This window comes from Biomphalaria glabrata, chromosome 7, assembly GCF_947242115.1.
Source record: "Biomphalaria glabrata chromosome 7, xgBioGlab47.1, whole genome shotgun sequence".
Taxonomy (NCBI): Eukaryota; Metazoa; Mollusca; class Gastropoda; family Planorbidae; genus Biomphalaria; species Biomphalaria glabrata.
Window position 1 is genome coordinate 25,329,538 of NC_074717.1, and position 26,809 is coordinate 25,356,346.

Consider the following 26,809-nt stretch of genomic DNA (forward strand, 5'->3'; position numbering starts at 1 on the left):
ACAACGTTATAAATGCAGGCAACAAATACTATGTATATAAAAATATATACAAGGTTTATTGTACAATGAAAAGATACGGTGTAATGATTTCTACTGTCAGTGAAGCCAGTCACGGGTCTTTGACTAGCGTTGTTGTTTGGACGCTGGTGATGTATGATCAGGGCTGGGGTGTCGGCAGATCTGCTATCAACAAATCTGGTATCAGCAGTGAGTTGATAAGTTACCAAGTGCAGATTACCTATAGATAAAAGCACCAATCCAAAGTGAAAGAAAAGGGACTGAAAATATGTAGAGCTCAAACAAGAGAATTTTCCGCTCCCAATTAGGTCTCGAGCGAGAATGACTCGGACCGCGAAGTTTGTCCAGATAAAGATGGAGAGAAGGTGGGCAGGAATGGTGAGCGATAAGCCGACAATTTTGATGTAGACAATCTGGCGTCATCGAGAAAGAAGTCCACTTTTGATCGAGACGAAAGTTCTCGGGGAGAGACATTGCGCCAAGGTGTGAATTGGGAGACCAGGAAACTTGTCCGCTCGCGTCCCTTCGTCTTCCTGCCCAGGTGGTCATAGAAGGTGAAGGGGAGATGATCAGGGCTTGGCCAGAGCAAGAGAGATTACGTCTTAGGTCAAGTCCACAGTTTGTCCGTCCACGTTGGTCCAGTGAATAGGAGGAGCAACGGATTTTAACCCAGATAGGTGCAGGGGAGAGTACACTTGTCAAGAGTCTAGTGTGGCATGTGTCAAGATAGGGAAGGTAAAATGTGACATCGGTGCCTGGGGGTGGGGTTGGATTGGAGGGGTGGTGGTAGCGATTTTTAGCGCTCGATGGGCTAAGTTTAAGAAAATTGAAGATGATAAAATATTAAATTAATTAATTAAATGCTTGGACCTGAGTGATACCTTGAGTGAGCTAAAACGTGTCGTCACAATGCTATAGAATAAGGATCCTAGGTATCAACCAAGAAGACCGCATCACAAACGAAGAGATTAGAAAAAGGATCACAACGGCAATAGGGTTCACGGCGACCTGCTAACCACTGTCAAAAAATGCAATCTGAAACTTTATGGCCATATCACAAGGTCCTTAGGGCTAGCAAAGATCTTCCTTCAAGGGACAGTGTCAGGGAAAAGAAGAGGCAGACAGAGACAGCTATTGGAAGACAACATTAAAGAATGGACAAGCCTTAAGGGTTCAACAGACTTATCTGTTATAGTCTGTTGGACGTTGGGGCACCGCGCAAGATTCGTGGACCGTCCTTTTCAACAGACTAAGGGATACATGAATGTGAAGGACGCGTCATGAGTTTTAAATGTAGTCTTACAATCGAACACCAAAGGTTCGCATTGTACGCTTAATAGCTGTGGTTTGATTTAATTGTAGTTCAGTGTAAGAGTCTTACCTAGCTCAAGCTCTATGATAATGTCCCCAACGAGGGTTATCAATAAACTCACAGACAACAATGAGATTAATTATTGTTTTAAAAAATATGTAGGTCAGCGTTGTTTTTAATTATAAAGTCGTCGTGTAAACAATTTGTATTGAAATGAACACGAGAGTGTGTTCATTGAATAGCGTATTCAAACTTCAACTGCAGCAGTCAATCGATTGACTCTTGCCCAAGCCAATAGCCACGAAACCTTAGACTGGTCTTAAGTTTATTGTTGGCACCTACGAATGGCGATACAAAGCGTCTGTTGCTAAGAACCAAAGAATCACACGGCCGCTGGTATAGAAACCAGCTGACGGCGCTGGCTTATGCCCCCTTCTGTCGTTCATACAATTTAAATCCCAACTAGACACGCAACAAAATTTCGATTATAGCAGTGCATTCGCTTATAGTATTTTTATTTACTCTTTTATATTGTCAAGTCTAGATGATGTAGCTAAACCAATGAATACACACATTTACGAATTTAAAAAAACACAAAAAGGGGGCGCAGAGGTGACAAATTTTCCATATTGACTGAGAGCCGTTTTAACATAGTTATTTTACATTAAAACATTTAAAGACCATATTACAAAGAAAGAGACAGGATTATTACAGCGATTGGACCACATAATGATGTGCCCAACTACTGTAAAAAAAAAAAAAAAAAAACGCAAACTAAAACTCTATGGCCATATTACAAGGTCTTCGGGGCTTGCAAGGACCTTCATTCAGGGAACTGTACCAGGAAAAAGAAGAAGAGGCAGAGAAAGCAATGGGAAGACAACATAATAGAATGGACGGGCCTGCTATTGAAGGAGGTTCTGTCCAAGGCAAAAGACAGAGGAATGGAGAAAGACGGTTGACAAATCATGTGTGGTGCCCCAATAGACTAAGGAATAGATGAAGGTCTACTAACAGATATAAAGATGTAGTACTATAATAATTAAGTTCTACCCCGGTAGGCCACAATACCGCCTTTCTCTTTTCCCTTTGTTACTGTAAAAACTTTTTTTTATTTTCTGTAAACCAAAACTTTTTTTATGGTTCACATTGGCTTGGCCAAACTTTAAGCTTTGGCGTGACTCATTTGTGTCAGTGTGAAAGGAAGTAATACCATCTGGTTGTTTAGAAGAAAAAAAACAACAACATGCATTACACATTAACAATTTTCTTTATTTTCAATTACAGAAAAAGGCTAATAATAAAATTTAGCAATTACCGGTACATACCACTATATAAAGGCGATATAAAAGCATTGATATACACTTGATACATGTATCTACAATAAAATAGTGTGTCTACTTAGAACATATTTGATAAGTAAATAGAGACAACCATTTTTTTTCCCTTTTCTTTCAGGTACTTCTTAAATAAAGTATCCAATGAGCTCATTGGTAAGTTGGACTGAAGAAGAGAACAATCTATGAATATGGTATACGAACATCACATAGTTTTGTAACATTTGATAACACAAACAATTAAAAAGTTCTTGCACTGCATGATGATCACAGGAACACACACAGAACAAGTAACAAAAAGTTTATTTAAAAATCCAATCCACCTTTCTGAAGGTGATGATGGTCTAGAATTTCTCATTCTATTTATTTCTTGTACAGGTAATGCTTTAGTATGGCAAGGAGTCTTTTCAGTGAGTTCAGCATTATCTAGCTGTTCTTCAGTTCCCAAATGTTTTTTTTTTTTGAAACAATGAAGAATTAGCAAACTATTGTGAGGCATTGTTAAAATAAATGATTTAACTAAAGGCAGATAATGCTTTGCTTTTTTGCTAAAAAAACAAAAACATGATAAATAAATGTACAAGAGATTCTTGTTATCCATTTAAACAATGAAACATTTACAACAATGTATCCATTTTATAAAGTAGGAGAAATAAATGTAGGAACAATTTCTCTAAATAAAATAATGATACAAGATATGAACATTTTTAGCAAGGAAACATTAAGTGTTGTTGAATTTTTTTTTTAAAAGAAGGATAGATTCTTATAACATGTTTATCAATACAATAAAATTAGTTAATAATACTAGCCTTGTGCAACCATTGAGATTCAATTCAGTATATTTGAAAAATTAGTTATTATTATTAGGCAAAATTTTCACCAGGAACTTAGAAGACATGACATACCAGTAAGGAAAATTAATGTTAGAAATTAGCCTTCAAATAAATCAAACATTTGAATTCATACTTTGCTGGAGCAGCAAATAAAAACAAAACTTAAGAGGTAACTAAAAATGTCAATGAACGATTGAAATTTTCAAGAGGCAAGAATGCAGCATTAGGAAAAAAAAGATGATCTTACATTATCTAGGTGACATTTAATAAGTAGAGTAGAGTATGTAGTACCAAGAAACACAATAACATACAATTTTGGCTCACAATCCTGTTTGATTTAAATTTTAAAGAGAGAAAGATTGAAATAACTTCAACAACACTCACAGTTTCAGTTGTATGTACAGTCACAGATGTAGAACATTAAACAGAAACATTTGGGACATTTCTGAGTGAAAAAAAGTATTTTGTAAACTGGTAGTAACAAAAATTATTTCTAAATGGATGTTAACAAAATCCTATAATAGTAAAGTTCTCCTTTCAGACCTTGCAATCTATCTGGCAGATGATGTAATGGTCATCTGTTTCTATGGCTCACAATTAACAAGGGTATAATGTGGCAAGCGCAACGACCAACTGCCTTTACTTTTCTCCAACTGATGTCAGGTACCCATGATAGCAGGGTGGACTCAGAAGCGCTCAGAGATCCTGAAGTTGAAAATCTCAGTCTTCACCAGGATTCAAACCCAGGATCCCCAGTTTAGAAGTGAAGTGCTTTACCGCTCAGCTATCGCGCCCCCAAAATCCTATAATGAAAATAACTAATTACACTAAAAGATATGTAAATTAAATATACAAATTCTACAAGTTATTTAAAATAAGTAATTAAATATTTATTATGTGCTGCATTTCAATAATTATTGTTGGCTAAATGCACTAAACTTATGACATAAATGTTTTTTTATATTTCAAAATCAAGCATATCTCTTGTATCTTATATAATATTGACTATGAGCACAATTTGTAGTATATCTCTATATTCTACCATCCTAATTTCAGCATGTAGCAACTTAAAAAGTTACAAAATTTTTGCTACTATTTCTTTATTTTAATGTAAGAAGTTTATTAAAATGTGATTTCCTGTTATTTGTTAATAGGTATTAATTTTTAAAATCCAAAGCTCATAAATTAGGGTCTACGGTAAGATAAGCAAAAACAAAATTATAGAATCTTTAAAAAAAAAAAAAACAGTATAAAATTAGGTGGCAATACATTGACTCAAAAAATTGTCAACCATGTGTATGCTTAATCAAATGTAAATAGCACTATAAAATGTAAATATTTTTATGCATAACAATTAATATTCAATACATTTACATCACATTAGTGTATAGAATATAAAATAATAGTAAACATAAAACATTTTCAAGGATGTTAAATAAACATGCCTGATAAAATAATAAATGGACGGCTGATTTATTTTACACTTCATGAAATAGAGACTGTAAGTAGTTCACATCAACAAAAGTAAGGTGTAACACTGGCTTTTAGTTGTCAACAATAGTTATAAATATACAATAGTGTATATAGTGTTGGACATTTAAGCAACAAGATAATGAAACAAAAACTGTGTGTAAACCTAATTGATAAATATTATGTCTTTCAGAAACACATGTTATCTTTTTTTAGGAGGCAGCTTTGGGGCTACTTCAGACTCTTCTTCTGATTCCTCTTCATCTGAGTCATCCTCTTCTGATTCATCATCATCATCATCATCGTCTTCCTCACTATCATCCTCCAGATCCTTAAAAACAAAATATATGCTGTAGTAAATGTTTGAATAGAAAAAAATATTTTGTCTTCAGTGAACAAGCAGTGTGTACTCAGTAAGTCAAACATTTTTAAAAATCTATTTGCTCTCTTTTTTTTTGTTCATTACCTGAGGCTGAGGCACTGGAATCTTCTTTTTATTATTTGTGGGTGTATCTTGTATGGAGGATGGTTTTGTAGGTGTTGTATTTCCAAGAGAACTCCTCCTAGAATCAAGAGAAGCTTGTGAAGCTGACCTTGCAATGTCTGATCGAATAGAACCATTAGGTCGTAACTGATGACGGAATTCCTATAATGAAAATCAACTTTTTACAAAAATGCAATGATGAGGATCATTTACTTGTAATTGAATGGCAAGGTCTTTGATTTTGAAGATGAAGGATGATTTCAGTGTTGCACATGACATATAAACATTTAATAATTTGTTATAAATGTATTTAAATTTGAAACAGCAGAAGAACTTTTTAATTAGATAACAAAAAATAAAATGTTTACTTCAAGATCTGCATCAGGGTCAATGCTTTCTAAAGCCTGACAAGTTTGTGTATAAATCTCTAAAGCCTTGGCATGGAAGTGCATCTCAATAGTTGCAAATTCACGCATTATTTTCTGTCAAAAGATACACAAAAATATACATATTAAAATATGATCAAGCACCACAGTAACACTAAAAAAATATATAACGAATAATTCCCACAAATCAATGCAAGAGGAAATATGAAATACCTTTAAATCTTTGAGCTTTTTCTCCTCAAATTTATCTACTTGTTGCTCCAAGGCCTTGCTGCTTCTAGTGGCTTCTAAACTAACTCTCTGAAGTGTTGATTCTAGCTGTTACAAACATAAATGAAATTATTAAAAAAAAAAGACAGCCCACAGAGAGTAAAAACATTTATGTGTAACTTAATGTTTGAAAAGAAACTTAACTATTTTATGAGACCTAATGAAATGAAAAAAAAAAAAAAAACTACTTCAAATGTGGCTACATGCAAAGAAAATAATCCAACTTATTTTATAGGGCATATAATACTGAAATGAAAAGAAGGCAAAATTTTTTGTTTCAAGTTTGGGATGGACATTATGAAATATGGATTTTAAAACTAGGTAAAATTAGCTTAAAATAAAGAGTTTTGAGAAAAAAAATTACTATTACAGACCTGCCTACCAAAAAAAGTCCAAATGCGTAACGCTAATGGTCAAAATGCGTATTTTGGCACCAGAATGCGTAACACTTACGCGATCCACTATTTTGTCATATATATATATATATATATATAATATTAGATCTAGATGTCATGATTAGATCTACAACCTAAATCTAGATCAATACGAAAACAGAGATGATATCTAGACTAGATCTATGTCTATATAATAAATATAATCTACTCTAGATCTGGGCTCAAGAGTATTACAGATGCCATGGATCCGCTACAAACGTAGGTCTACTCCAAACTTTCATAGGCCTACCTTCATCCTTGATCTATTCTATACTAAGACTAAGAATCTAATCTAGATCTAGACTAGATGGTAGTAGATGTTATTGATCTAGATCTAGTCAATCTAAATCATACTACAACTAAATTGGATCTAGATCTAGATTGTAGAGTAGAGTAATGTAGAGAATCATGACATAACGTAATGACTAGCTAGAAAGCTTCTAGATCTATTCCTGTATAACAAGTTATCTAGATTCTAGATCTAGAATCCAGATCTAGACTAGATATCTACAATGTCACTCAATGTGTTTTGAATCGATAGCATTTCGATATTTTTTTCTATACAAATGAATACGGGAATCAGGTTCAGGGATTCAACATAATTAATTTCTACTAATAAACTTACAAAAAAAAAAAGTCACGTTGGTGTATCAGCTAACTGATGGTACCAACCTGGTACCAACCCGCCACTCTCGCATTTTCATTTCTAGACTAAATCTAATTGCTAATTCCGATTAGAACCAATCAACGTATAGATCTGAACACAATGTCACAATGTGTTCCCCCACCTTTTCTGTTCCCCCCCCCCCCAACCGTGACGGCTTAGCGTGACCTCCGTGACCGCTCATAAGCTAGTCAAGAGAGGGAAAAAAAAAGGATAAGAAATGCGTAACGCGACGGGTTAACTGCGTATTTGCGTACTGACTGTCATTTTTGGGAGATTTTGCGTAACGGTAGGCAGGTCTGCTATTATTAATGGAATTAAACTTCAAAGAAATTCAAAACAGCTTTACATAATGATTCTCAATCAATAATTTTACCTTTTTACCTCATACTAGGGACTAAGCACCAACAAAACATATTTCACTAACATATTTAAAATTTTTCAAACTTCCAACTTGGGTAAACTACTGTGTTTCAGATACAATAAATATAAATATCTATATATAAATATAACTCCCATCTATCTATCTATCTATCTAATTTATAAGTGATTTATTGAAAAGGTTTTAATGCAATGGATTACTCAGATACCAGATGCTTTAACTTTACCTGATTCTGAACATGAGGTTAAGGACAATTTATTTACTTAAAAAGTTATTAAATAACTGTTTTATCCTCTAATTTACAAAAAAATATCAAATTAATAAGATTAATTTTATTCTTAAAAGAAAAGAAGAAATATTTCTAAGGATACAATTTTCAGTCTGTCCCCAGGATTTTTACTTTTGATAGTCTCCAGTTTTTTCTTTTGGGTCACTTCTGCATCTATGGCAGAAAAAGCAGATTTCAAATCATTCTGAAAAGATAAAAAAAAAAACCATTGAAGAGCAATCAATACATTGTCATAATGTTCATATTATCACCAATGAAATTAGCTTGGAGCTATTTTTGATAAGTCATTAAGCTATTAGATTATGGTACTTAGAAAAGATGCAAGGAGATACTAGCAAGCATCTGTGATCACAAGGAGAGCAGCTTGTGTAGGACAAGAGCTGCACAGTGTACTGATGGATTAACAAATAGCACAAATGAAAGACATTTATTTAGAAACTAATTATAGCACAATGAAAGTCAAGATGCTACAAAAATGTAAACAATAAAAGGTAATTAGCTTGACTTGTGTATTTAAACCAACAAATTTAGAAAAAAAATAAAACTGAAGTACTGTAAAGGAAATTAGTTACAAACCTTTGTTTGCTTGCACAAGAGGCCATAATGTACAAGTGGAGAAATGATTTTTACCTCCAATCTTTTGATCTGTTCTCACAAAAACATAAAGCAACAAGTGTTAATATATATATAATTCTTTGATTAATTGCTAGAGTAAACAAAATAATATCTTCTCAGTTTAAAAAAAGGTGATGGCTGACTGCTCAGAGATAGGCTGCCAATCTGTATGTATAGTATGCTAAGAAATCCATTCTGATGCCAAGGTCTACAGATAACTTGGAATAAGCTGAGAAAAGCAAAGCTATGTTGACTGTAGAAACTGCATGAGCTCCTAAAATAGATCTTAAGGGGGATGTTACTGAAGTTAACCCTAACAAAAGAAAAGAAACTTTTACATCTAGCTAAACTAGCACTTAAGAATCAATACCTCTGCTTCTCTGTAATCTTGCACAGCTGATACATTTTCAGCAAATTTGGCCATACCAGCACTAAGAGATGGGTTCCATTTTTCATATTCAGAAAATTCCAAGAACTCTTTAGCAATCAAATCTCCTGAAAAGCATTTAAAAAAATTAATATGATGTTGTTTTCTTAATATGCAACAAAAAAAAAAGTAAAGTACCCTTTTCAGATTGCGATTTCTAGGGCAGATGATTTAAACGTCATATTTTTATAGCCAATGGATAATAAGGGTGTCATATAGCCAGCACAACGTCATATTTTTATAGCCAATGGATAATAAGGGTGTCATATAGCCAGCACAACAACTAACTGCTTTTACTTGACGTGTAACTGAGATACATTTTTTTAAAGAAATGAAACAAAGTTTACAGTTCGACCTTAATTGTTCATTCCTATTCAAACTCTAGTAATTAGAATACTTTTTAATTAAACTTTTTTTTTACATAAAATTTTAAGACTTTTTAGTATACAGTGAAAAACAATAAAACACCTTTGTCTCTCAACTTTGCTGTTTTCCGAGTGTATGAGGATGCTAAGCTGCATAACTGTGACAGATGTTGTTCTATGTGACTAATGCGATCTTGTATCACCTTAGACTGTTTTTCACTACGGATAAAAAAAAAAAAAAAGAAAATATTTAAAATTAAAAAATTCTAATCAACTAGTAACCAAGTACCTGAAAATTATTAAGTTACTAGGTTACAGACCTTTTTTTTTTCTTTTTTTTTAGCAACCAACACAAAATATAATATAATATTCAATCAATTCTCATTGCTTCATTATGTTTATTATAAATATAAAAATTATTATTGACAGGGGTGAAAGAGAGTGAAGAGAGCCTCACATGCTGCTCCTCTAGCAGTTTTTCCAATGGCGGACTCCACATGAGAAACATGACAGGTGGTTACAGAGAGGGAAAATGAGAGGGTCACCACAGAATGCTCAGCCTTCACTTGTTTCTCTAGATCTACGTCTCTAGCCTAAGCATTATTTGGTTTAGAACCCTTGAAAAAAATGTGAATTTGCATCTGCTTGGAAACCCCTCATACACAGGCTGATCACTGTGAGGCTAGTGTAGTGGGCTTTTACGCAAGATCTAAAATGATCTAGATGTAATAGAACAGTGGAGTCCTGATAATCTGAACTTTGGTAATCCAAAAATGTGCTTAATCTGAAACCAAAATTGGGATGTTTTAAGGAATAAAATAAAAAGAAAAATGAATAAGAGAATTATGTACTAAAAATTGAAGTACATTTCAAATATCTAATAGATAGTGTAATGAACAAAACAAAAACTATTTGTGGAAAATACTTCCAGGAAGAGTTATGTTAATATTATTCAGTGATGTGCAATAAATTGCATGACTGTAACAGTACATGCACATGCAACTGGTACATGTATTTTAAAATCTATATAGTAATATAGAAAACTACTTTTACTACTGTGTATTTAAGAAACATTTAGCTTTCTCATCAATGTCAGGTACTGATTCTATTTAAGTACATACACAGAATTGGCTAGGTCAAATGGATGAAATAAATAAACTGTGCTTATCACTATATTATCCTGTACCAGTTTATGTAATTACAATTTGTATTTCATAATTATGTTAATTTTAGTAATAATTTCGCTTAATCCAAAATATTTATTAATACCAAATGGGTCCAGAATGAGAATCATTTGGACTATCTGGACTCCACTGTATAGCTAGGCGAAAAAACCTGGAAGTGCGGAAGTAAAAAATTGCTGATAGTGAGATTGCATTTTTGACTTTTTTTTTTTTTTTACATAGGCTGCACTTGGAAATTTATTACACTTTTGAATGAAGCGTGAGAAGTTTTAAACTTGTGTTATCAATTACTTTAGACAATGGCCTAATTAATGCTTAATGACGTTTTTTTTTAAAGTTATTTATCATTTTTAAATTTATTATCAAAAATACCCCTTTTTTGTTTTTACCAATACAGAGTCCAGGAAAATGGTTTTACATTGATTTTTGTTTTTAACGCTAGGTATCATGCCTGGCTATAATTCTACCAAGTTTTATTGCGATATATTATGCGCATCATATCGAAAAGTTGAAAATACGGTTAGCATTGTTGGCTATGGGATTTTACAGTTTTTGATAAAGTTTGATAAAAAAATTTCGTAAGTTAAAAAAAAAACGCTTCAGGCCATGTAAGGCCCTAATATTCTGCATATATATTAAAATAGTTTTTGTGTACTAAAAACACGCGCATTAGTCTAAAAGTGCATTTGAAAAACAATTGTTTCAGGCGCTTTTGATTCCAATTTTTTAATATTTTGTTATTTTCTGCCATCACAACGCCGCCATTTTGTCCACTCCTCTCTGACATTTCTTGTAGATCTAGACCCGATAATTTGTTTATTTCATCAATATTTACATTTTAAACAAGTAAAGTTCATAAATATAAATGAAATCAGATTTGTGAGCTAGAAATTTACTACGAATACTAGATCTACTATTAAATTTCTTATTTAATAAGTAAATCTATCGTCTACGAAACCTAATTGCAATTTTAAAACTTTATTAGCGAGGGGTGTGTCTCGCCGGCTGAGCGAGCGAGACGCTATCACCTTACTTGTTCCATGTCAACCAATGTTAAGTCAAAACGACACAAAAAAATCATAACTTTCTAACTATTAAACATACAAAACACCATTGGAAAGTTCTTTCAAAGTATTTTAAAGATGTACTAACGAAAAATTGTTTTTTTCAAAGATAAATTTTTTATTTCACCTCCCTACACTGTAATAATATATATACCTACTATTAGAATTAGATCTATTACTAGTCTATAATAAACTACTACTACTTCTTCTTCTAGCCAGCTTTATTGCTACTACTACTACTACTACTAGCAAGATCTAGAATCTAGACCTAAAGAAGATCTATCTTTATCTTGACTTAAGCACTGTTAGATTAAGATCTAGTACTTATGAATGATCATTATTCATAATCTAACAGTAACATATCTAAACAGCATGCAAAGGTAGCAAAGCTAGAATGGCTGGATCTAGAGCTAACTAGACTAGTGTTGCACTGTGTCACTGGTGTATTACAATAATTAATAATTAGATTCTACATGACATATCATTTATCATCATATTCATATGATATAGTAGGATATACCCATGTCCCAACCTGCGATGTATTTCTGCTCCAGTTCGGCTCATTGTGTAGATGATAGATCGATGATTATAATATATTCAAGTTTGATAAATCTTATAACTATCTATAATTCTATATTTAGATATCTATATCTTATGTTTAGATCTAGATCTAAGAATAAGTAAGAGTAAGATTTACTAAGATTAGATCTAGAGTCTAGTTATCTAGATCTAGAGTGTCTACTAGTACTGTAACTGTAATAACTGACTGTAGTATCCTAAGTATCGAGCGAGTGCCGTACTTTAAATTATTTATAATTAGATCTAATTAATAGTTACTAGACTCTAGTCCCGTAGATCTAGATGATTTAGAAATATCTAGAATATAGATTATATCTACATAATCTAGTTGTAGATCTAGATTAGATCTATATCGACTAAAAAAATCGAGTCCTAGAAGGTCTAGATCTATAGAGATGTATATAGATCTAGATTAGATTCTATAATAAAATAGGACAGTGGTGAGTGGAATGTGTAGACTTGTAGCATCGGCTTTAGTCTAATATAAACAGGAAATGAGAAGCAGTTTGATTAGTTAAAAATAAATTAGGCCTACGACTTAGCAAACCAAAAGCCTACAAATAAATGGATTTATTTCTAGAATCTAGATCTGTTTATAATTATATAGACATAGATCTAGATATACTATTGATATAATAAAATCATTATGTTTTTTTTTCTAAAACTATAAGGCTATTCGATATAAATTAAAATATATTGCTAAACTTTAAAACAACAACAATTTTACCTTCGGATTTTTTTTATTGGAAAATAATACAATAAAAATACAATTTGAAGATGGTAAAAACTCTGCCCCTTGTGAATCAAAAAATCAAATCAAAACAATGGTCGGATAGAAGCGCTAAAGATAAAAATAAAATAACAAAGTTGATGATCTACCTAGTCTAGGTAGAATTAGAGTCTAATTACTTAACCTTTAAAATATTAGAGAAGTGCAAAATCAGTGGGAATAAATTGCTCTAACCATTGTGATTGTGTACCCACAATAACTAATAAATGTCTTCGTGGTTTAACTTTATTCTTTAAGTAATAAGATTAAGTTTAACTACTTTTATCTTTTTATCGTTTAGTTGATTTAGAATTTAGTTATTAAAATTAGTTAGATCTACATTTACTGTGATTTAGTATCATTTAGATCTAGATCTAGTAGTCAAATTTAGTGTATACTCTGTTACTTACATTAACAAAAACTTAATTAACTTAATACTTAGTACTGTAATCTGTTGATCTAATGTCTAGATAGAAAATCTAGATTCTAGATCTATCAGATCGACAAGCTCTACTCTAGACTCTAGAGATTTAGAATCTAGATCTATAATTATAATATTAGTATATAAAAAAAGACAATATAAAGTATTTGATCATATTGTAGATCTAGATCTATGTGCAAAAAAGAGAATTGTAAATTTTTCACATGTACTGATGTAGAATCTCAATCTACTACATTCAGTCATTGTAACTGTTTGAAACTCTGAGTGTTTGTTTAGAACTTTAGATCTATGTTTTTTATGATATTTATATATATATATAATAAAAAATAATATATATATATATATATATATAATTTAATATAATATTATATGCTGTGATTTGTGATATTGTTTTAGATCTATGTCCAGATTTATTATTAGATACCTTACCAGTATAAAATAACTATTATGTCTTACGTTTTTCTTTAGGTTCTGTTACGCATTTTTCCATAATTTTTTTTTCAGAAATTAAAAACTTAAAATAGTAAAATATCATATAATTGTGATCAAATTACAGCCATTGAGTTTTTCCCATTTGGCCAATTCCTGGTATTAATTTACATCTATATCAGATATATATCAGATAGTTAGATTTAATTATTATAATCTTTATAGTAATTGAATTTAATGATTTGATAGTCAAGGGGGAACAAAAGAGTTTTTATGTCTATGTTTAGTGTCTTTGTTATCAGTGTCTTGTATCTCCTTTGAGATGGCTATTATCCCAGAGGGTGATTTTTTATTTTAAAAATCTTTTTAGCTGTCTTTGAATGTTTTTCTTAAACAGGGGACTAATTCAACTTATACCACCACATCTGTCAAGTATGATTTCTTTCCTTTGTTCAAACAAAATAAGTAATTATCAATAATTATTTGGTTAATTTTTTATTCTTTTGTTGTTAGGAAAAAGAAATAATTGTGCCAAATTTCACTTTAATCCAAGATAGGGTATGGGAGAAATAATGTGTACAAACTTTTTACCATACAGACTGACAGAGTTGATATAAGCTTTGTAAAAACATCTCACAAATTGAAGCAAAACAAACTAAACAAAAAACAATTTTCAAGTAATCAGCCTCAACTGCTCCCCTTCTCCTCTAAAGTTAACAGGAGGCCCATACTGACCAGAAATCAGTCCTGAGAGTGGCACTTTTCATTACAGTATATAGATATTTCATATATATATTTTACAATTTCAGTTGTTCCAAAAAACATGGAGACCAGAGCACTGAAAACAGTTAAAGACCGTTCAACTAAAAATGCTCCAGTTAATTATCCAGGATCAGGTCAACGTCCAGCTGTCAGGCGTTCCATTCGTACTCCTGTACAGGTGTTGCCACTCAATGTTGAAAAGTTTGCCAGTAAATCATATGTCATACCAACAGATCAAGATGATAAAGAGACACCCAGAACTTTGGTAAAAAAAAAAAAGATATATTATATATATATTGTTACATCTTGATATGTAATGAGACTCTTTACCAATACACCAACACTTCTTCTTCTTCTAGCCAGCTTTATTGCTGCTGAGCTGTGAGCTCTTTTGCAGACTGTGCCAAAGAAATAAAGTGTGCTGTTTTCTTCAGTTGTTCAGCACTGCCGTACAGGGTGTTGGTTATGTTGGGCTGTAGTGGAAGTAGGGTCTGCCTAAGGTGGATTTGGGAGGGGCATTCAAAGAGGATATGGATTATTGTTTCAATGGGCTAGGCGCAGTGTCTGCAAAGGGGGAGTTGTGTGGAGTTAATTTTGTTCAGGTGGTAATTTAATAGTGGTGTGTGTCCTGTTCTTAGTTGGAAAATTGTAGATTGTTCTTTGCGGGGGAGGAAGTTAAAACTGTCCAGCTTGTTAGGCATAGTCATTTCTTTGTACATGGCTCTGCCTGTGTTTCCTGATGCCCATTGGTTGAGCCACTCCTCTTTGTGATTGTTGACTAACATTGACCTTAGGGTGAGGTAGTTAACAGGTCTATCTGGTTGTTCCATAGATGAACCTGCCTTTGATAGCTTATCTGCCTTTTCATTTCCCATGATGCCAATGTGTCCAGGGATCCACTGTAGTGTGATATTGATATTTAATTTTGATATCATCTGATGGATTATCACAATGAGTGTTGTCAACTCTCTTGGGCTGTTTGAGGTGCTGCTGTTAAGTGCTTGCAGAGTAGATTGGGAGTCTGTAAAGACAACAATATCTGATGGTGGTTGCACTCCTTCATATAATTTGTTTTCCACTGTCTGTAGTGCTATGGTAATTGCCTCAATTTCGGCTTGGAAGTTTGAGCAGTAATCGCCACAGGGTGCGCTTATCTCAAAGTGTTTATTTTTAGGGAAGACCAGGAAGGCACCAAGACCAGCATTGATGGTGGTTTTGAAAGCCGATCCGTCTGTATAAATATGGATAGCTGTTTTTTGATAGCTTTCAATTGTTTCAAGCATGCCTACTTTGAGCTCCAGTGGATTTGATTCTTTTGTTAAGGTGTTATTTAGTAAATGTGTTTTGATGGTTGTATGTAGTTTAGTCCGGGTGTAATGTTTGAAAATCTGGTAATTTTTTCGCTGTTATTGGGTAGGTGGTGTTTTAGGGCTAGTTCGTCAGTAAGTTGGATCAGAGTTCTTTGTTTTTTTTTGGTTGTTTTTCCTATTTCTCTGTGTTAGTAATTTATTTGAATGATCGTCCTCCAACCTTCTGTATCTCTCAGTAGCTTCTAATGCTGCTCTGTTGCGCCTTAACTTAAGAGGTTCAATATTGGAGTCTATTTCACAGGCTGCTGTGGGAGTAGTTCTCATACCTCAACTAATTAGCCACAAGGCTTGGTTTTGGATTGTGTCTAATGATGATTGATAGGTTTTGTTGGCAGCTATTTGTATGGAGAGACAGTTATCCATTACAGATCTGACGTATCCAGTGTATAACTGTCCTAAGGTTTTTTTTTCAGCTCCCCAGGATGTTCCTGCTAGGTGTTTTATTATGTTTAATCTTTGTGAGGCCTTTTCTTTTAAATCTGCCATAAAGTGTTTTAGAGACAGCCTTTGGTCTATTTTTACACCATGATATGTTGAATTTTCTTCTTTATTTATTGGCTGTGAGTCAATTTTTAGGATGTAGTTTCTTTTTGCTGTTTTGTTGCTGTGGCTAAAGATTGAATAAACTGACTTTTCTTTGTTTATTTCCATTTTCCATAATTTTGAATACGTGGAGATAGTTGTGAGGGCTCTATGTAGTTTGGATCTAGTCAGCACTGGATATTTCTCTGTAGTCCAAATTAAAAGGTCGTCTGCATAAAGTGGCTTATTGACCGAAATGAGGTCCGGGAGCTCATTCATGAAGATTAGGAAAGAGAGTGCAGCTAAGGGTTGAACCTTGTGGTAGGCCTTCTTCCAAACTTTTTTTACTAGAGATGACACCTTCGAATCGGGTTTGGATGGTTCTGTTTTTTAAGAATGCCCTGATCCAGCTGTACATTTTTCCATGGATGCCCATTTTTTTCATCTTCAAAAATACCAACACCAAAACGACAAAATCATAATTTAGAAATAATATTTAATCTTAATTAACACTGTAAACACTATTTTGTTTATATTCTTCCATTTTGGTTTTCCTCGCTTTCAACACACATTCGCACCATTCCACATTTACACTACGATGCACACGTAACATATATATATAAATTAATATATCATGTAATTTTATCCCAACAAGTTCATGGTCCTTGACTCTGAACCAAAGTGGATGAAAGCTAATTACTTCTTTTTGAGTACTCCTTACTTCATATTATTTATTTATTTTAAATTTTTTTTTGCAATGCTAAATTTTTTAGTGTAACTGGTGACTGAATTTTTGTTGGCTATACACTTTCAAAGTTTTTTTTTGTGCCGGTTATTTTAAAACTATTAGCATACTAATTTCTGACATGTATTTCAAATTTAGATAGCAGGATTTTTGGGTCCTGCAGAGTCACAGACTTCATCACGAACATTGAGAAGAAGAAGTGAAAAAATTTCTGAATTTATATCACCAAGACTGTCAGATGTTTTGAAAAAAAAAGTCTTGAATGCAGCACCCTCAACATCCGAGTCACCTGGTAGTAAATCCACTCCTCGTACCAATATTATGTATATATTGGCTGGTCCTGGTAAGTATAATGAGATTTGATTTTATATCTTTTATGTACCTTGTCATTCTAGCATGTAATTGTAATAGGCTGTTTGTGTTATTCGTCTACAAATAATCTAATACTTTTTTTACCAAGACCTTATTAGATAGGTTTTGGGTTAGGGTTATTTTACCTGCTTTAATTTTGATTAAAAAAATGTATTTGTCTGCTTAAATTTTGATACAATTTTATTTCATCTATCTTTCTAAAATTTGATGTGATTTTTTTTTTCTTTTCTCCTTTGTTTGAAATGTGCTTTTTTTTCCAGAAGAACAAACTCCACTGGAAAAAACTTCAACTACCACAAAACATCAGCCTCTAGAATCAGTTTCTTCTCGGACTAAAAGAAGGCGCAGCAGTTGGGGACAGAGGTTGTCTATTTCACCCATTCAAGTCTCAAAAAGGTAGCATTTTTGTATGTTTTTTTTGTTTTAGTATTGATTATTGTGTTCTTTGATAAATCAAATGTTTAAAAGAATTTTTTATCTATTGTTTAAAAATTATAAAATAAAAAGATAAAAAAAAAAGTTTTGTATAGAAGGCAAATGAAATGACTATCATTTTGTTTTGCAGCAACACTGAAGATTCAGAAGACACAAGTCTTGTGAATGGAAGAAGGAAAACTAGGAGATCTTTTCATTTTAATAGAAATGCTATTGTTAGATCAACTCACCTTCTGTCAGAGTCAAACCTTACTATTGGGGAAAAAAAATCCTTTGAAAAAAGTGTTTCTAAAAGTAACATCGTTGTACAGGAAGATTTTATTGAAAGCTCTGGCAGTAATGATCAACAAGAGGTTAACAGTAATAGAAAAAGTGTTTCTCAAAACAAAAGTCCTAATTTAGACAAAATCGGTGCTCTTATTTCATCACCAGCTTCTGAACAAAAATATGAACAATTGCAGGACTTGTTCTTGTCCAAAGAAAGCAGCAGTGATGTTGCTATTAATGAGCAACAGGTTAGACTACATGGCGACTCAGGGGAATATCTACCAAATGTGTCATCCAATCATTATGATGAGAAAAAAATTGAAAGGAATGAATTACGACCACAACAGAACCAGAACTCATTGTCAGAAACTGTGCTTCACCAAGGTTTAGACTCTGGAGAAGAAGAAGACCTTATGCTACAGGACCAAGTGATGGCCAACGTAAGCAAGCCCAAAGTAAGTGCTGAGGCAGTTCATTCAGCTGTTGCCATTGGAAATGATGAAATAGATTCTGATAAAGAGGTGCAACTAAGTAAAATATTGTCTCAGTCAAATAGGAGCAATGAGCTAATGAAACAAAGAAACAGTGGGAGAGGCAGTAAAGACATACAATCTGAGAAACTAGAGGTTTCATCCATATCTCACAAGAAAAGTGGCACAGAAAAGGACATTAGCAGATCAGTAGATCATCTAAGTACGAGTCCAATGTCACCCCAAAAACATATGTCCAAGGAGGATGTCGGAGGATCTTTAGCTCCTTTTGATGAGCCTGATGGGGCCACTAACAGAAGTGATCTTAGGTCAACAAGTTTTCAAGAGATCATGTCAAGAAGTTCACATTCTAAAGTATCTAAATCCAAAACATCAATCAGAAATATAAGCTTGTTACAGGCAGCTTCCAAAGAGCCAGAACCTTTCTCTGCTAGAAAAGGACTTAGTGAGTATGATTTAATGGAGAGTAGCAGCGATGCTGAACAAGAATCTAAGCACTCCAAATTATTAAGGACTCCTAAAAGCAAAAAGAAAACATTATCCTCTCGTTCTAATATTACTAAAGATGAACTAGCTGAAAAATATAACTCACCGTCCAGATCACCTGGATCACCATACAGAATTTTGCGTCAAAATAATGCAGATTTCCGCGTCATTGGACAACGGTCTACAACACCTTTAAAGCGAAACAAAACTCAATCGCCAGGCTCATCTTACAAAATTTTTATACAAAACAATTCCAACTTCCAAGTTAATGGACAGAGGTCCTCGACTCCTTTAATTCGAAACAAAAGTTTTCTCCATTCTACAAAAGTTCAAGAGGTATTGCCATTTGATTTGACACACAATCAAACACATCTGATGGAAAATGAGATACGAGACATCTCACCAATAAGGCCTGACGTAAGGACACAGCGACAACAAAATTTGATAGAAGATGTTCCAGACATTGTGACTGCTGAGACAGAGATAAATAATGTTTCCAATGTGCAAAAGTCCATTGGCTCAAATAAAACTGGTCATGGGAGCAAGCTGGAAAGTAGGTCAAATGAAGAAATTTTGCATCAGGTCAATGGTAGCACAAAAGTTAACAGCATCCATAATCTAGAGAATACAGTTAGTCAGACTACTGGTTACCAAGAAACAGGTAATTTGATAATTATAGTTAAATTCTCAACTTGCTAGAATTCCAAATAGTTTACCAAATATCAGTTGTTTAAAAGTTTTATTCAGACATGTTTGTTTAAACCATTATAATTACAATTCAATACAATGTATTTATCTTATACATTTTGATTGATTAATGCTTTTATCATTTAAAAAAAAATCATTGGTTTGTCGATTAATAGATCTTTGCAAAGCTTGTGCATAAAAATGTTAATATAATCTGAAACAGAAAAATAGCCAAAGAGTAAATACAAAAAAGGATGAATGTATTGATATTGTTGCAATAAAGTTTAGATAAAGAACTAAATCTTGTTTGTTATGTATATTCCAACTTAGGAAATTCTAAAAGTCCAGTTAATGTCATCCAAGAAAAAACAATTCCAAGATCAAAGAGACAGGTAAGCTAAGCCTGCACTCTCACTCACATATATCTAAACAATTCCAAGATCAAAGAGACAGGTAAGCTAAGCCTGCACTCTCACTCACATATATCTAAACAATTCCAAGATCAAAGAGACAGGTAAGCTAAGCCTGCACTCTCACTCACATATATCTAAAAAAAATTCTTCCTTTTTTTCTCTCCTTTCTTTACTAATTTTATTTCAAAATGTCAAGTGGATATGATTGAAAATATGCTAAAGTAAATATTCTTACTTGTGTGTACTAACACATTTTTTTTGTTAAAGTTATTTATTTTGAATGATGTGAAAATACTACAATATTGCTAGGACACAGAATTATTATTATGTTTGTTTTGTTTTCTTACATTATTTATCTAGAACAATTGATTTTTCCAACAAAAATTTTTTTTAAAATCATCTGCTTTTTTTTGTCCCTCATAGTCTTCCATTATAATATTAGTTTGACCTAATATTTTTGTTAAAAAGCTAAAATGCTTGTTTTTTCTCTGAATCACAGAGATTAGAACCTGATGAAGAAGATGACCTGCCAAGGTAATTAGGATTTTAATAAAATAAAAAACCTTTTGAGAATTTACTAAATAAATTATGTTTTATGATCAATGTTTTGCCTAAAAATTAGTGTTTAAAATAATAATTTAAACATTTTCTCAGTTATGTAAATAGGTATTTTAATTATTTAATAATAATTTAAAAAAAAAAAAAGAAAAAAAAGGCAAAGTTGAAGATTTGTCTATTATGGAAGCAGTTGCTGAGTGACCAAGAGCTTTGCTGTTTAGCTGGGGACATAAATTCCAATTCTTGTCTGTGTAATAATTCATTATTTTTTTTAGATCTAAGAATGTGATATATATTTTGAAGTATGTCCAATTAGACAACAATCACAAATCAAACAACTCTATCTAAACTATATCTAGTATAATTTCTAAAAATCAGAATCATTAGGACTTAATAAAACCAAAAGTCACATCCACAGCAAGTGGAATTCATGCTGTCTGCTATCTTTCTGATGTCCATTTGCTTCATTACATTTGTGAAAGCATTCATAGTGCACTGCACTATTTCATCTAAGAAAATGTACATATATGGTTGCAACTTAGGTGTGAAATGTCATATATAATTTCTTTCAAATCATATTCATAACAATGTTAAGTCTATGACATTAGATTTATCAATCTTTCTCAATCTCAATTTGGAGAATTCTTGACCTAATTAATGGTTGTTGGTTATTAAGCTGGCTTCAAAATATCTTTGCTAGACAAATTACTTTTGAAAGTTACTCCATTTGTTGACTGACCATGCTTTGTACACAATAAAAAATCTTAATAACAATTTCTATGAAAAATATTTGATAGTTAAAATCCACCAATTATGTGACAATATTTTTTTTTATTATTATCTGCTCTACTACATATGTTTAGCTAGGTGCTGAAAAAAAAAAGAATGTTGGTTGGTCATTTGACCATTATTAACATCTGGGTGGGAAATTTCAGGCCTGTCAAACACTGCCTATTTTTTTTTTTTTAATTATGATTGGGACTATTAGTGGTCAACTGGTTTGTTTACCTGGTCCTTTGCTGCTGCTAGTAAATCACCTGGTCCTTATTTCACTGTTTTTAATTCACCATTTTCTCTCACAAAAATTTGGTTCGGAGAGCTGCCTTTATATGCATGCTTCTTCCATAATAATCTTTAAACCTTGAAGAGAGGAACTGAAAAAGAATCATATCAAATGTATATACTGGTATGAAAAAAATACACCATTTTTTTTTTAATTGGATTTACTTTCAGTGGCTATTCTCCTATCAACACACCTGTTTTTACTGCAACAAAACCTCCTCCAGAACCAGTCTCTATTGGTAAACAGAAACCAAGAATGATACAATCAACTCTTACCCAAGCAGGGTCTGTTATATTATAGATATATGTGTATAATCATAGAGAATTTCTTTGTATATTTCAAAAAAACTTATTCAAATTTTGTATTTCAATTTTTAATATCTAATTGGCTAGTTAAGTTTATTATTCAAACCAAGTTTTTTTAGTTATACTTGTTAATGGTATTAATAACAGAATGTTGAAGGCTGTAGTTCAACCTAAGAAGGCAAACACCAAATCCAAAGAAATATCTCCTGCTGCTAAACGAATGAAAAAAGCAACTGGGCACTCTACACTTCCTAGAAGTTCTGTCAAATTTTTTGCGGAAAGGCACTCTAGTATGAAATTATCTAAAGATGCAGTGGATGAAATAGTAAAAGTGTAAGTTACTAATTAATGTTCTTAGTTTTCTTTTTTTTTCTTTTTGGGAGATGGTAAAAACTTGTATCCACTGTAAAGACAGGCTACTGGTAGATTAATTTCTAAATTTCTAATTCTATAACTGAAAAAAGCTCATAAAAGAGAGCTAAAAAGAAACAGAATTTTTCACACTATGCGAAATCCAGATTTTTCTACATCTATACTAATCTATATATAAAAGGATGCAAAACAAAAAGATTAAGGACTTATCTATCAGTAGCATATTGTGCTTTATTACAATAACATCAATGAGGATTTACTATTTCAAATTCATTTATATTGTGCCATTATATTTAAAAATTTTCCGTATTCTTATTTATTCACAAATCAAGTTCATGTTATTAAATTATTCAATATGTGCTCTATGAATTCTTTTTGGTAATGGATCCACTACTTGGCTGTTTGTTGTCACTAGATTTACATCTAGAATTACTACAACTTGATAAAAACTCAACACCAGTGGTAACATCTGGCATCCCTGTTGGATTACATGCCTTCATGCTCTCTTGATAATTAAATTTTCTTAAATTTTAATAATTGTTTAAATGTCAACGAAATATTTTTTTTGTAAGGAAATGGACAAACAACATGCTTCTCTTACTTGGATCAACAGTTGGTGAAGGATCACTTTAAAAGTGTTATATTTTAAATCTACTCTATCTGGAAGAAATAGTAATAATCTTTATTGTCCGTCAGGAAATGTGTCTTGCAATTTGTGCATTACACCAAACAAAACATCGTAACTATAAAAAAACAAAATGTAGATTCACACCAGACTTACTCATAATTTACATATGAAAAGTTTATATCAGATTGTTTCTATTTTAATTATTTAATGATTTGATTGCCAGGGGAACAAAAGAGTGTTCTTGTCTGTTTGTCTTTGCTATCGGTGTCTTGTATCTCTTTTTGATGGTAAAATCACAAAATCCTGACCCAAAGTGTGATTTTTTATTTCTAGAATCTTTTAGCTTTTTAACGGATGTTTGTCTCAAACAGCCACACAAATGGAGTTTGTTTTTTGCCAATAAAATTACCAGCAGCATTTAGGATTCTATGAAGTTTAGTTTTATTTTTAATGCTCGATTGCCATACCAGGCAGTGATATTAAAACTTAAAATATTGCAGATGTGAGCATGATAAAACATAGCCAAGGCACTGACATTAAACGAGGACAGTTTTCTCAGTAATCGTAATCTTTGCTGCCCTTTTTTGCTGATATAACCAGTATTTGCGGTAAAATTTAGTTTATTGTCTAGGGTAGTACCAAGGTATTTAAAGTTTTGCACTATTTCAATAGTCTCTGCAGATACAGAAACAATATAATTTTCCTTCTTTTCCCTAATAGTGAGTAGAATAAACTAGAAATGGGCAAGCTCTCATCCAAATTACAAGAATGAACATGCTTATCATAAGCTATTCTGACATGACCAACCGAACACAACAGAATGAGCTAACATATTGTTATAAACCTGGTGGTGGCATAGATGGGGGTAGTGGTGTGAGTGTAGTCAGCCGACGCAAATCGCCCCAGGCCAGCGCTAGATGAGCAGTCAACGGTGACGAGTTACGACGGTCAGCCGAGACGAGTCTCAACATGACTATTCGGGAAGGATCGCCACCGTGAACAGAGCTCAGGAGCGTCACGAAAGTTGTCATCTGACCACCTAGAAACATCGAGCGGCGTTCTGTCCGGTTCGAGAAGGCCTGTACGGACCCTATATAAGAGCAGAGGTGTCGCAGTCAAGACGGTTGAGAAAAGGGGCTCAATACAGCACGGTTCACGACAGAAGGTTCACGACAGGGGCTCAGAACACAGTCAACTACAGCACAATTCAACGGTGTGGTTCTGTAAGGAGCATTACGACGGTTCAGTGCGGAGTACTGTCAAGTACAGTTGAGACGACTGGCGCCTTGATCTTGGTCTGCGATCGAGTCTGACGCAACGAGCCTAGTGTGTGAAGTCAGTCCTGAACTGTTGAACCCAGTGCAAGCCCTGAACGAGACGGAGAGGCCAGTGCAAGAGTTGATACGGCGGTATGGTGTTATCGGAGAGATATTTGTACAGTGTACATGTTGCCAATTGTACAGTATTGGCTGTTATTTATTCAACTATTAAAGTGTTACGTTACTTTGGAGCCCTGAGTTGTCAAGTTCTTTAAGTTGGTGGTGTATGGTGCAGTTTGCAGAGAGCCTGGATAGTGAGATTCGTAACAATATGTTCTGAAAGCTGAAAATAGGAGCGAGTGAAATTTGCTTTTGTGGAGTGTCACAAGAGGTGCCGACCATATCTAAGTGTCTTACAAAACTTCTCCATCAAGAGGTCTGAACAAGACACTAACCCCAAAACACCTTATAGAAGAAAAACTATATGAAGAACTGCCTGATCTGGAACCCACTTCATATTTCATCTCAGATACCGATATTGGTCTTGTTATCTGAGCCATCCAACAAAAAGCTCAACATCTCACCAATGACATGATTGTTCATTTAAAATACCTGCATTTATTTAAAGAAATTCTTGGTATTAATTTGTAGTAATGTAAATAGTTGTTGGGCTTTTGTCTTTGTAAAACCATACCAAAATTAACACACACAAAGAGAATAAATGCATTTCTTCCTTTTTGGGTTTTGTTTCTTTGTATGACATAATTTTACAGATAAAATCTTTGTAGCTCTGCAAAGCTGGATTTTTTAAATATACATATCAGCCTAGGAAAATCAAGGATTCTAATTTGTTATCTTATTTTAATGGTGTTGGTTGACCTCTAAATTTTGCTGCTGTCATTATTAATAAAGAAAAAGGGCAGTCGCCATGGATACAAAAATAAAGTGATTTGTTGATGATCATAATTTTGTGTGGAGATGTGGTGGCTGAATGATAAAGCACTTGGCCTCTGAACCAAGGAGTCCCAGATTTGAATTTAGGTGAAGACTAGGATTTTTTATTTCGAGATTTAAAGGCGCCCCTGTGTCCACCCAGCTCTAATAGGTACCTGACATTAGAAAGTAAAGTTTAGTAAAGACAGTTGGTCAATGTGCTGGCCATATGACAACCTTGTTACTTGTAGGGCATAGAAACAGATGATCTTTACATCGTCAGTCCTTAAGATCTCATGGTCTGAAAGGGGTACCTTACTTTACTTATAAAATTGTATGCAACTGAAAAAAAAAATGTTTGCTGCATAAATAATGAGAATTGTTTATTTTGTTTAGATCTGAAGTGTTCTGGAGTGATACCTGGAAGGCTCTAGAAGCCTATGCACTTCATGCTGGCAGAAAGAAAATTAATAAGGATGATGTTATTTTACTCATGAAGACGTAAGTATAGTATCACCTTTGTATTGATTCTGACAACACTTAGTCAAAACTTTTGCCAATAATACTGGACATAATTTTTTTAAGAAATTTAATAAAAATAGAGGCAATATTCAGCACATTTTCACTCATTATTTACCATCCTTGTTTAGTCTTACAACTTGGCCTCATTAATAAATCCTGACCTTATTTCCTGCAGGCAACGTGCAATTACTGGTATTGAAGATCTGCATGACAAGATTCGAGAATATTTGCCAATGGAACTTAGAACAGAACTCATTCCCTTAAAGCTGTAAATTTGCTAAGCTAGCAATCAAAGAATCTGTTCATCAATGAGTGAAGCAGCTCTTGCTTGAAGCTAAAATTAAGTTCCAGTGGATAAGTTTAGAAAACATAACTTACTGTAACTGGAGTCCATGCTATCAGAGTCCTGACTGTGCATGCAACAGACTTACTACCAGTATCTCTGGAGGCTGTCTTCTGGTATTGATGGTACAATGAAAGCTGTAATCAATCACTCATAAAACATTGTGCTCTGTATATGCCTGTGCCTTTAAAAAACTGCTTAGTTTTAAAAGAGACTTCCCTCCTCATCTATCTTTTCACCACTGACATTTATAATGTGATAAATCTTCTACAATATCTGGTGTGAAAGTTATGTCGTTCTTCAGGTATTGAAATTTGATATATGTGTGTATATATGTACAATAATAGTGTATTTCAATCATTATTTCATTTTGATTTCCTCTAAAAAAAAAAATAACAACAATGGTTTATCCTTGTGTGACTGAACAGCTCAACCCTAAAGTAACATTCTCCTCCACCCAACCTACACACATGGGTCATAGTCATTATGCTCCGTGGTAACAAGTTCAGCACTTTTAATTACT

The 26,809-nt window shown here is 33.1% G+C and overlaps 2 protein-coding genes across 4 annotated transcripts; one reads left to right on the forward strand and one right to left on the reverse strand.

The window, feature by feature from the left end:
- Positions 1-3,071: 3,071 nt before the first annotated feature.
- On the reverse strand, positions 3,072-12,612 carry LOC106070551 (CBY1-interacting BAR domain-containing protein 1-like). The gene is made up of 10 exons (XM_056035391.1): positions 12,055-12,612; positions 9,390-9,505; positions 8,865-8,989; positions 8,456-8,524; positions 7,962-8,063; positions 7,386-7,395; positions 6,054-6,154; positions 5,823-5,936; positions 5,437-5,616; positions 3,072-5,301 (listed from the first exon to the last, which is right to left on the reverse strand). Exons 1-10 carry the CDS (start codon positions 12,096-12,098, stop codon positions 5,173-5,175), a joined length of 990 nt encoding a protein of 329 aa, XP_055891366.1. The 5' UTR covers positions 12,099-12,612; the 3' UTR covers positions 3,072-5,172.
- Positions 9,732-26,711, forward strand: LOC106079834 (uncharacterized). Of its 3 annotated transcripts, none has more exons than XM_056035379.1 (11): positions 9,732-9,799; positions 14,563-14,780; positions 17,291-17,495; positions 17,785-17,920; positions 18,090-19,864; positions 20,221-20,282; positions 20,803-20,837; positions 22,095-22,208; positions 22,377-22,562; positions 25,818-25,922; positions 26,119-26,711. In XM_056035379.1, exons 1-11 carry the CDS (start codon positions 9,784-9,786, stop codon positions 26,213-26,215), a joined length of 2,949 nt encoding a protein of 982 aa, XP_055891354.1. In that variant the 5' UTR covers positions 9,732-9,783; the 3' UTR covers positions 26,216-26,711. The 3 variants fall into 3 exon arrangements, with proteins under 3 accessions (XP_055891354.1, XP_055891355.1, XP_055891356.1); XM_056035380.1 differs by lacking the exon at positions 9,732-9,799 and adding an exon at positions 12,898-13,001; XM_056035381.1 differs by lacking the exon at positions 9,732-9,799 and adding an exon at positions 13,004-13,139.
- The last annotated feature ends 98 nt before the right edge of the window (positions 26,712-26,809 follow it).